The following is an 11,180-nucleotide window of genomic DNA, read 5'->3' as shown; positions in this document are numbered from 1 at the left end:
TTCACCAATCCAGTTTTTTTTCCATGCTGTCACCACATCCTGATGCCTTTTAAAGTCATTCTGATCTGTCTGCCTGTCATATCCTAAGGGATTCAGAGATTAATTTCACTCATATCTATTATTAAGCCTTTTATTTAAAACTTCCTGATGTCTGTCTCCTGTAGCTGAACTGCCAGCAGCTATTTCAGTGTTTGCTTTTGGGGGTTCAGCTCGAGGTGAGAATTGGCAGGAGGGTCCCTCAGTGTGGATTTAAAGGAGTGGTGGAGAGTGAATCATTATTTTTTATTTCCCCTTCCCCAGGTTCAGACACAAAACTGCAGCAACCAAGTCTTTGGGGATCCACAGCTCTACATTATATATAATGTGTATATATATATATATACACACATTAGATAAATGTAGATAAATTAATGGGCTTCAGCAGTTTGGGAAGGTGGACAATATATTTCCATACCCCCCGTGGCTGTTAAATGCTGTAATTTGTGGCATTTTCCCCATTCCTGTGAGTTCCAAACACACACCTGTGACTGGTGATGTTCCAGGGACACACCTGACCCCACAGTGGCCCCTCTAAGTCCCCATCCCGGGCAGCCTCAGCTCTCCAGCTGCTGTTTCCAGAGGGGTGGGAATGTCACCTCTGGGACAGAACAAAGAGCTCTTCAAAGCCGGGTTGTGCCCGCAGAGGCTTTGTCATGCAGCCACAAAACCCAGCTTTGAACCCAATCCATTTGTTTTACAATGATCTGAGCTGGGGCCACAAGCACCTGCTCCTCACTCCTACTAATCTTCTCATTAACTCTTAATGAGGGCCCGGAGCTATTTAGATGGTGTAGATATCATGGAATTCAACTAATCCACTTGAAAGTAGTGGAAGTTCAGAATTAATTAAAAATGTGAAAGGCAAGAAAATCCACCTCAGTCGCTTGGGCCAGCACGAAGCAGGAGCTGCTTTACAGAGTTAGTTCAGTCAGGGCTCAAGCCATGGAGATGTTTGTCCATGGAACACAGCAGGGAAGAGCCCTGGAGAGAAATCCATGTGGAATCTCAAAAACTGTTCAGCCTAGGGAAAGGGGAACAGGTACACACTTGCTCTGGGGACCTACCACCCTACGGAAAACAGTCCAGGTACAGTTGGCAGATTTCATTTATTCAGCTTAAACAAAGATATCTTTTAAAAAAATAATCAATAAATAAACCAGACATCACCAAGGAGACACCGTATCAAGTGGAGAACCCTCAGGAACATCAAGCAGAGCTCCCAGCACAGTGTAGGGCCGCTCTCCACAGCACAATGGGGGACACTGTGCACGGCCCACAAACAACACAGGCTGTTCCCTACAAGCCCCGGGGGTTTATAATGCCCTATTCATGGATGTGGGATTTGTCACTCTCCACACAAAACACCACTGTTGAATCCAGGGCTTTGTACCTTGTTTGCCACCGCTGGCAAAAGTGCTAAAATCATTTATCCAATCTTACAGCAAGAAGGAAGCTCCAAAGCAGCAACAATCCCTTGGGAGCAGGATGCTGGAGGGATAAATCCATACCAGCAGAAGCAGAGCCCACCTGGCCTCCAGGAGTTCCAGGACAGGAACTGTCCAAGAGGAGTTGGCCGGGTGTGTTCAGTTCACAGAATCACAGGATGATTTGGGTTCAAAGGGGCCTTAAAGCCCATCTTATCCCTCCCCCAGCCACAGGCAGGGACACCTCCCACTATCCCAGGTTGCTCCAAGCCCCATCCAACCTGGCCTTGGACACTTCCAGGGATCAGGGGGCAGCCACAGCTTCTCTGGGCAACCTGTGCCAGGGCCCCACCACAGTTAGGAATTCCTTCCCAATATCCCATCTAGCCTTACCCTCTGTCAATGGGAAGCCATTCCCCCTTGTCCTGTCCCTCCAGGCCCTTGTCCCAAGTCCCTCTCCAGCTCTCTTGGAGCCCCTTTAGGCACTGGAAGGGGCTCCAAGGTCTCTTTTCTCTTCTCCAGGCTGAACACCCCCAGCTCTCAGGTGCAGCTGAATCTGCCAATCCCAATCCCTTTCCCACTGATTACTAGCCAGAATCCACTACAGATGGGGTATATTCCATCAGACATTCCAGCTTCCCAGTTCCCTCTGCCCTGTCACAAACCACATTTGGGTTTTTTTTGTGTCAGAAAACAATTAATTATCCTGAAAACCAAGTTATCAGCTAAAGTGCAGGAGCCCTGCAGTGAGAAGCACACATCCATCTTTAGACTGGGAATCCAGCACAGCCCATAAGGATCCTCCCCTACCTGCGCAAACAGTAACAAATCCAGCCTTGGAAAATAGTGCCTATCAAACTTCCAACAGCACTTCTGTGAGGTGTCATGGAAAGTACAGAACAAAGGCCTGTTCTGTGTCAGTAATTCTGCATAAGAGAAGCCTCATCCCTTCCCAAGCTCCATCACCCTTCCATCAGCACAGGCAGCAGGACAATCCCAGGGGCTGTCCTTTGGCTACTGAGAAAAGAAGCACAAACCTTTAGAAAAATACAATGCAAGAAAAAATTTGAGATAAAAATATATACCTTTGGTTAAAAACCATCCCTTTAACGAGTCCTTTGTAACTCAGCTAGAACAGAAAAGCCTCACCTCAACTCAACAGCAGTAAAAATTAGTTCTAAGCTTTTTTCCCCTAACCCAAAGGACCCTTCTAAAACCTCATTAATTTGTTTTCCCGGGATTTACACATTTGATGTTCATTATTTATAGGGATCATTATATTTGCAGCCATAAACTATATAAGTTTTCCACGAAGAGAATGTTTGGAGCACAAGCTCCTCCACCAACAGTCTTTTACCACCTGGAAGTTGTTAATTAAAGAACCGTTGGAACATGTAGTTTTCCTCAGATACCAAATAGCCAAACTTCTTGTAGAAATCCACGTTTTTGGGCAGACATTCCAGCGTGATTTTGTAACAGTTCAGTGTCTTACTTAGCAAGGTGAGGGTGGATATTAATCTGGGAAAGACAGAAAACCAACAGTTAAACGTTGGGTCAGTGAACATTTAATTAAATTATCATAGTGACAACACTGAGGTCTGACAGCACTGACAGCACTCTCTGCGTTTTCCAGTGGATCATTTTATTCCCAGCTGGTGATCCCTGCTGGCTAAGTTCTTCCCAGGTCCCTGGCAGGGTGGATCTGCCCTGCAGGAAGCTGCAAGTGCTTGGTGCCCACCTGCTGCTGAACGGAAAAGGTGGGGAAATACTCACAGTTTTCCAAGCTGCTTCCCCCTGCACTCCCCGCTGACCACCACGTCTTCTATCCTCCCTCTCTGTGGAAACATAGCCAAGGGTTAGGACTGGAATTCCTCTTCCAGCTTCCCACCACGGGATCCAGGTGTGGATCTCCAGCTCAGCTCCCTGTTTTCACAGTCTGGCTGGGACTCCCAACAGGGAGATCCTTGTCCACCTGCTCCATCAGAACCACGTCTGACTTGTGCAGAAGCTCACTTTTTTTGGGGGGAAGGGAGAACAGGACAGACTTCCAAATGCATTTTTCCCTTAGGAAAAGCCCAAGTTCTCTTTTACTGTTAGCTGAGCACCCAAATGAGAGATATTTTTAAAATGCAGAAAATACTTGATGTTTTTAAATCTATTTTTAAAAATATTTACATTTTTAAGGTTGGAAAAGCCCTCTAAGACCCTTGAGTCCAATTGAGTCCAACCATTCCCCCAGCACTGCCAAGGCCACCACTGACCCGTGTCCCCAAGTGCCACATCCACGTGGCTTTGAAATCCCTCCAGGGATGAGGACTCCACCACTGCCCTGGGCAGCTGTGCCAGGGCTGGACAACCCTCTCCATGTGGAAAGTTTTCCTCATGTCCAACTGAAACCATCCCTGGCACAACTTAAGGCCATCACCACACCGGAACACCATAAAACCACCATGTCCAGAGTCAGGGATGGGATTTTTTCCTCCCTTTCCAGCTGCAGTGACAGGATTTACCTTGGCACAGGAGTGAGTGAATTTATGTTCTATAACCAGCGTTGCTGTAGCAACGATCTGCCCAAGGTTTGTGTCCTCCACGACGGTAACGTAATAATCTCCCGATCTCTTCATGTGCTCGAAGGTTTCTGGGAGAGCAGAGAGTGGAAGAGTCAGTTTAGTCTCAGATTAAACTGCAGGTAAGTCTGACACTTGCAGCACATTCTGACTGCAGATTATTGTGGGATCACAAGGAAGATGCACTCAAGACCCCAGAACCTGAAAGCCCAGGAGTCAGACTAACCCAAAAGAAAGCAGAAATTAAAGTGAATTCCTCTTCCTCAGGTGCCAGAGATCCTTCCTTCCCCAGTGTCTTCGGGCTCTAACAGAATCCCAGACTGGCTTGCATTGGAAGGGATTTAAAGGCCATTTCATTTCACCCCCTTCATGGGCAGGGACACCTTCCACTAGACCAGGTTGCTCCAAGCCCCATCCAACCTGGCCTGGAACACTTCCAGGGATCCAGGGGCAGCCACAGTTTCTCTGGGCAACCTGTGCCAGGGCCTCACCACCCTCACAGGCAGGAATTTCTCCATGGAAAGGCTTGTCCAGCCCTGGCACAGCTGCTGAGGGCAGTGTTGGAGTCCCCATTCCTCGAGGGATTTCAAAGCCCTGTGGATGTGGCACCTGGGGACATGGTTTAATGGTGGGCTTGGTCTAGATCCTGTGATTCCCTGCATCCCTGGCTGCTTCCCCAGTGTCTGCCTGCCAAGGAGTGGGATCTAAAAGGGTCCTGAAGTGGGCCCCAAGGGAGCTGGAGAGAGACTTTGGACAGGGGCCTGGAGGGACAGAACAAGGGGGAATGGCTTCCCACTGGCAGAGTGGAGGGTTAGATGGGATACTGGGGAGAAATTCCTGACTATGAGGGTGGGGAGGCCCTGGCACAGGTTGCCCAGAGAAGCTGTGGCTGCCTCATCCCTGGAAGTGTCCAAGATCAGGTTGGATGGGGCTTGGAGCAACCCAAAATCAGCCCAAATAACCCATGCCAGGTATCTTAAGCTCAGTCTCAAAAGCAGGTTCACAATTAGGCCTGTCCCAGCCAAGCAGCCCTCAGGGATCACTGCAGCTGGATCCAAGGCTGAGTGCCAAAGGCTGCCTCAGGGGAGCTGAGCTCATCACTCCCTCTGGCATCAGGCAGTCAAAGCCTCACTCCCAGGCAGCTTTGCTGCCAGCATCAGAATCCTCTGGTTCCCAAAAACTTCTATGGAAATTCCAAGGAATAATGATATACTCACTGATAAACTGCTCTGGGCTTGCAACTCCAGTTTCTGTCAGCTGACCCAGAACCTTGAAAAAGCCTGTTGGAAAAGAGGGGGGAACAATAAACCCTCAGGGAGGGACAGACACACACAGTTAGCTCTAAATGACACCCAACAGCCTGTTTGGAGAGTTACCATCCCATGAAGCTCCCACCCTGGGCAATGCTGAAGGATCAGCTGAAGCATCAGAGCAAACTGCAGCTTGAGTGCAGAAGGTGCAAGAAAAGGATAAGCCTGGAATTATGTGATATTCAGTCGTATGTCCAAAACAACTTTTTTATCCAAACTGCAGAACTGAAGGAGAATTCACGCACCAAGATGCCAGTTCATGTTGCTCTGATATTAAAGGGAACAGTATGAAAAATTGTGCTCCCTCTCTAAAGCTGTGGGGAATAGGAAGATGTGGAATATTTGATTTAAATTTAAGATTAAAACAGTAAACCAAGTTTTCAGGGTCACCCAACACAGCACCAATCCACGGCGCCAAGTGCTCAGGTTCAGGGTAGTGGTCATGGCCCCAAACCTGCCAGGAGCATTTGGACAAGGCTCTCAAGGCACGTGGTGGGATTGTTGGGGTGTTGTGTAGAGGGCCAGGAGTTGGACTCAATGACCCTTGTGAGTCTCCTCCAACTCAGGATGCCCTATGATTCCATGAAATTGCTCACTGACGAAAATAACCCCAATCAGAGAGAGCGAGCAATCCCAACCTACCGAGAGCTCATGCACAAATACACACCATTGATCTGGTGATGATCACACAGGATCCTACCTCGGTTTAAATCAGCTGTGCAAAGTGGCCTCAGAACCAGCCCATCCCCCGGGTCCAGCGGAGAAATAGCGGGAGAAAACGTCGTGGTGTTCTCGCTCCAGTCCAGCTCGTGCAGAACCCTGGGGTCAAACAGGGGCGTGTCGTCGGGCATCACGGTGGCCACCGGCATCATGGCTGCGGCACGGGATCTGCAACAGGACGGGCACGGAACGCTTGGGTTTGCTCTCACCTCTGAGTCAGCTGCTTCCCGGGGTTGTGGCACGCCCTGGGATGTTCCTCAGGGATGTAAGGGAAGGTGAATAAACTGCTGTTGACCTCCTGTGCAACTGAAGCTCCTCGACCTTCACCCAACGAGGCCGCTGGGCAAACACAGAGCACTGACACCGCACAGCCCTGACACCGCGCAGCCCTGACACCGCGCACGTCACCGAGTCAACACGTGGCGCTTCGGTGTTTATCTTGGGAAAAACAACCTGAGAAGGCACTGAGCAGGATATTTAAACTCTGCAGCCCTCTGAACGGGAAGGCATCACTCCCAAGAAACCTCCCAACATCCTCTTCAAAGATCATTTGCATTCCTGTTCACTGGCAGTAGGAATAATGCACTTTTTCCAAGCAGCCCCATCCTATAAATATTTAATCTCTTGGGCACGAGGTGCCACAACCCAGAGCTGAGAACGCAGGTGATGCCACAGTTACAGTCCAAAGTGCCCCTCCCAGGCTGTCCTGTTTGCTCCAGGTGTTTGCAGAGCCCAGCTGCCGAGCAGTGTCCATGAACAGGGAAAACACAAGTGCCAAGGTGATGGTGACACCTGTTAATGATTAAAGAAACTTGGGAACTGGGCTTTACTCACAGTAACAGGAAGCAAAGGGATATATTTTCCTTACTGAGTTCAAAGCCAGGTTGGATGGGGCTTGGGATAGTGGAAGGTGTCCCTGCCCATGGCAGGGGGTGGAACTGGATCTTTTTAAGGTCCCTTCCAACCCAAACCAGTCTGGGATTCCATGATACAGGAAAACACTTCTTCCTTGGTCACCTGTGGAATACCAGGTCAGGGTTCTGGTATGAGCAGAGGTCATGGGAACTTCTCCTGAGACCAGTGTCTTTTTACATCCCCAAAATTCCTCAGCTGCACCATAAGTGGTACAGGACCCACACACCAGCAGACAGGCCAAATAAACATCAGGAACAAAAATGTATTTGGGATGACACTTTTTACAGTAAGACACCTCCCAGCCCTGTTAAGCTGTGACAAAAGTACAAAGGGTGTTACCCACGAAGCATCACAGCCTAAGTGCAGCACACGAGCCTCAAAAGTGAAAGTGAAATCCAACTGAAAAAAAAGCTTCTCAAAATAAAAGCCAACACTAAACTTTTTTTATGCCACCTGCTGATACACAATGGCCTTTAAATCCCAATTCTTGTCTTAATTTTGCACATGAAAGTTTAAAAATTGCTGCTGTAGCAATTAAACAGCAACACAAACTCTTATCCTGCATGAATAATTTCGGGAAAGGTGAAGGGCAAAGAAAAACATTTCCACAGATATCTCTGTTCCTAGAGCTCAACTATCTCAATATTGCTGTTCCTCTGTTCTCTTACAAGACCTTCCTAGAATTCCCAAGTGGCCATACCAGCATCCAAACAGTGCCCTGCACAGAATAAAACAAACCTCACAAATTCCAGCTCAGGGTTTCAGCACACCAAGCTCACAGGGCAGTGGAAGAAATAAAATTTGTGGTGCTCTTTGAGCAATTAGTGATAAACTAAGAGCTATTTTCCAAACTGCTTCTGGTACAGCTGGAGCAGGACAGAGTTGGAAGCTTCACACATTTTCTAGAGGGAGGAATATGACTTAGATTAATGCCAATTAAAAATTAAATAAAGGATTAGTGTATGGCGAGGAATAAGAGCTCTGGCTTTTGGGTCATCCTGGTGCACAGGTGAAGTCTCCCTGGAGCATCCTGGGATCCCCACTGTGTGTTGGGAGCAGGATAGGGAGGGAGAGGGAGCAGGGTATGCCCAGGGACCCTGGGGGGGGTGTCAGTGGGTGCTTGGCCAGGACTCTGCCAGCTCCCCAGTTTTGGGGGACAGGGTGACAGAGCCACCAGGGACTCCACCACGTGTGGCCCCTCAGGGGGTCCCACAGCTCCCCTCACGTGAAGCAGGACCCCAACACACAGCCAACCCCTCAGGGGGGTCCCCTCACCCCGTACACAGAAGTTCAGGGGGCCCCCAGACCCCCTCATCTCACAATCAGCCCCTCGGGGGGGTCCCCTCCCCTCACACACATCCCCCCACACGCCCTCACGCCATACACGGCCCCTCGGAAGGGTCCCTACAGTTCCCCTCAGCAGCCCCTTGGTGCAAGATCCCCCCCCACAACCAACCCCTCAAGGGTGTCCCCTCATCCCTCAGATGTCCCCTCAGAGGGGTCCCCCCACCTCACACACAAAACCTCAGGGGGTCCCCAGACACCCTCGCCTCACACGCAGCCTTTTGGGGGGTTCCCTCACCCCCAATCTCTGACCTACAGACCCTCGGGGGGGTCCCATACCCCCTCGCCCCACACACAGCCCCTTGAGGGGGGTTCCACACCCCTTCACACCCCATACGATCCCTCGGGTGTGGTGGGGGTGTCCCCTCACCTCACACACAACCCCTTAGGGGGGGTTCCCACACCCCCTTACCCCGCACACAGTCTCTCGGAGGGGTCCCCTCACCTCGCACGCGACCTTTTGGAGGGGTTCCCTCCCACACCCCCCGTGCCCACACTCAGCCCCTCAGAGGGGTCCCCTCAGAGGGGTCCCCTCACCTCGCTCCCCCCCTCGCCCCCCCCGCGCTCACCGCTCGCGCCGGTCCCGCCGCACGCGCCGCACGGACGTGGCAGCGGAGGGGGGCGGGGCCGTGCCGGCGCCCGGCGCGCGCGCGCGCCCGCCCACCCGCGCGCGCAGCCAATCGTGGCCGAGCCCGGCGGCATCGCGGGCCAATCACCGCCCGCCGGCCACGCCCTCCACCCCCCCCGCCCCGGCGCCTCGCCGGCCGCGCGACCTTTCGGCAAAAACCCCGCCCCCGCCACCCCGCGCGCGCCGTGGCCACGCCCCCGCCCTCGGGGAGGCCACGCCCCTTTGCCGGCGCATGCCGCCCTCAGCGCCGGGCCAAGATGGCGGCGGAGGGTTCGCGGAGTTGGGTGCCACCCTCCCCGGCCTCAAAAGCCTTCTCACCCTCACAGATACTCCCCTGGGTTCAGCGGGCGAGGGCAGCAAGGCTGCCAGGACCTCAGCTCCCCCCCTCATCCCACCTCACGGGTACAAAGGCCTGGGCGTTTGCCCTGGGAGGGCTTGGAGTCATAGATTGACAGGAGGGTTTGGGTTGGAAGGGACTTTAAAGATCATCTCGTTCAACCCCCTGCCATGGGCAGGGACACCTTCCACTAGCCCAGGTTGCTCCAAGCCCCATCCAACCTGGTTTTGGACACTTCCAGGGATCCAGGGGCAGCCACAGTTTCCCTGGGCAACCTGTGCCAGGGCCTCCCCACCCTCACAGTCAGGAATTCCTTCCCAATATCCCATGTACCCCTGCCCTCTGCCAGTGGGAAGCCATCCCCCTTGTCCTGTCACTCCAGGCCCTTGCTTGGATAATTTTCATCTCTGGAGAATTGTTTTTGGAGGCTGCATTTTCCCCTTGGACAAGACATGCTGGGAAGGGCCTTGTTCAGCCGCCAACGTTGAGAGTGAGGGTTTTTCTTCATTTTCAATAAAAAACCTCAACTTCAAGATCGTCTCAAGAGACTTTCATGAATAGTTGAGGTCAGGGCACGCATGTAGCTTTGAGCAGAACTGGTGAGCACAATAATTACACAAAATGCTTCTGAGACATGATTTTCATTTTCCATGTGTCTCCCTCGTTATTTTACCCTCTGAATGAATCACTCTGTAACCGTGGAAACAATCAACATTCCTTATTTTTGACTTCTTCAGGCCCAGAGTGACCAGATGACACACACCCCAACCTCCCTGGGTTCAGGCACACCCAAAATCTGGGGGCGAAGCTCCCAGGCTGGAGCCAAGGGAGTCACTGCAACATTTAACCTTTCATTGCAGGGGAAAGGCACAAACTGGGTATGAGTTTCCCCTTCTATCCCTTCTCTGTTTATTTGCTTTGTTTTGAGGGATTAAGAGGACCGGGAGTGTCCCATCCACGATAAAAATGAACATTATGTTGCACTGCTTTGGCTTGATGGACAGGGAAATTGAGAGTGTGGACACATTTCCCCTGCATGAAAAATGACAGAGGTTTATCTGAACTGCCTCCGTGGTGCCTATTCCTCGTTGGAAAGATTTTATGGATATGAGGTAGATTTTACATTTTGCCTAAGTCATTGGGGAAAGTCGAGGCTTTTTAAAACCAAAATCGTGCCATAACAAGGCCACGACCACATGGGGTCAGCCCAGCTCTCCCCAGTGAGGTTCAGGGCAGAGGTCCTGGACCTGCACTGGGAATACGGTGACTTTTGGACGAGCCTCGTCCAGGTGCATCCTCCCAATTTCCAACGACCTGCTGTGTAGGGACATCCTGACCCAGAGGGTCCATCTGGCCCGTGGGATTTAACAGCTGAGCAGCACAATCCTCTGTGTGTGTATATCTCAGCTCCCGACCTCCAGAGCTCCTGTGCTGCAGTTGGGATATTGAAAAATGATGGAAAAATCCTTTTTTTTTCCCAGTTAAACCTTTTGTCCTGCCCCAGCAGGGCTGGGTTTGTCGGTCCTGGAGACCAGTGCTGTCCTATTTACCACCACAGGTGCTGACAAACCTTTCTGCCTGTGGATTTTGCGGCACCAAGAGTCTAAACCAGAGTGGGGAAATGATCTGGATCCTGTCGTTCCAGGCCCTTGTAAATAGTCCCTCTCCATCTTTCTCGTAGCTCCCTTCAGGTACTGGAAAGCCACGATTAGGTCACCCTAGAGCCTTCTCTTTTCCAGGCTGAACAATCCCAATTCTCTCAGCCTTTCCTCATAGCAGAGGTGCTCCATCCCTCTGATCACCTTGGTGGCCTCCTCTGGACTCACTTCAACAGGACAATTATATTGATTAGTTTGTCCAGCATGGGAAAACTGGATCAGAGATCAACCACTTTGC

The 11,180-nt window shown here is 51.3% G+C and overlaps 1 protein-coding gene across 3 annotated transcripts; it reads right to left on the bottom strand.

Moving 5' to 3' along the window:
* Positions 1–1,126: 1,126 nt before the first annotated feature.
* GNPNAT1 (glucosamine-phosphate N-acetyltransferase 1) lies at positions 1,127–8,950 on the bottom strand. 3 transcript variants are annotated; one of them, XM_051772205.1, is made up of 6 exons: positions 8,889–8,950; positions 6,041–6,228; positions 5,248–5,310; positions 3,974–4,101; positions 3,237–3,298; positions 1,127–2,981 (listed from the first exon to the last, which is right to left on the bottom strand). In XM_051772205.1, the coding sequence occupies exons 2-6, from the start codon at positions 6,210–6,212 to the stop codon at positions 2,834–2,836; spliced, it is 573 nt and encodes a 190-aa protein (XP_051628165.1). In that variant the 5' UTR covers positions 6,213–6,228; positions 8,889–8,950; the 3' UTR covers positions 1,127–2,833. The 3 variants fall into 3 exon arrangements, with proteins under 3 accessions (XP_051628165.1, XP_051628166.1, XP_051628167.1); XM_051772206.1 differs by lacking the exon at positions 8,889–8,950 and adding an exon at positions 8,732–8,841; XM_051772207.1 differs by lacking the exon at positions 8,889–8,950 and adding an exon at positions 7,714–7,875.
* Positions 8,951–11,180: the final 2,230 nt, after the last annotated feature.

The sequence above is a fragment of the Manacus candei genome, unplaced genomic scaffold (genome assembly GCF_025592945.1).
Source record: "Manacus candei isolate 608988 ecotype Guabito, Panama unplaced genomic scaffold, ASM2559294v1 h1tg000150l, whole genome shotgun sequence".
In the NCBI taxonomy this organism is placed as follows: Eukaryota; Metazoa; Chordata; class Aves; order Passeriformes; family Pipridae; genus Manacus; species Manacus candei.
The sequence above is the reverse complement of the archived record's forward strand: the minus strand, read 5'-3'. Positions and strand labels throughout refer to the sequence as shown.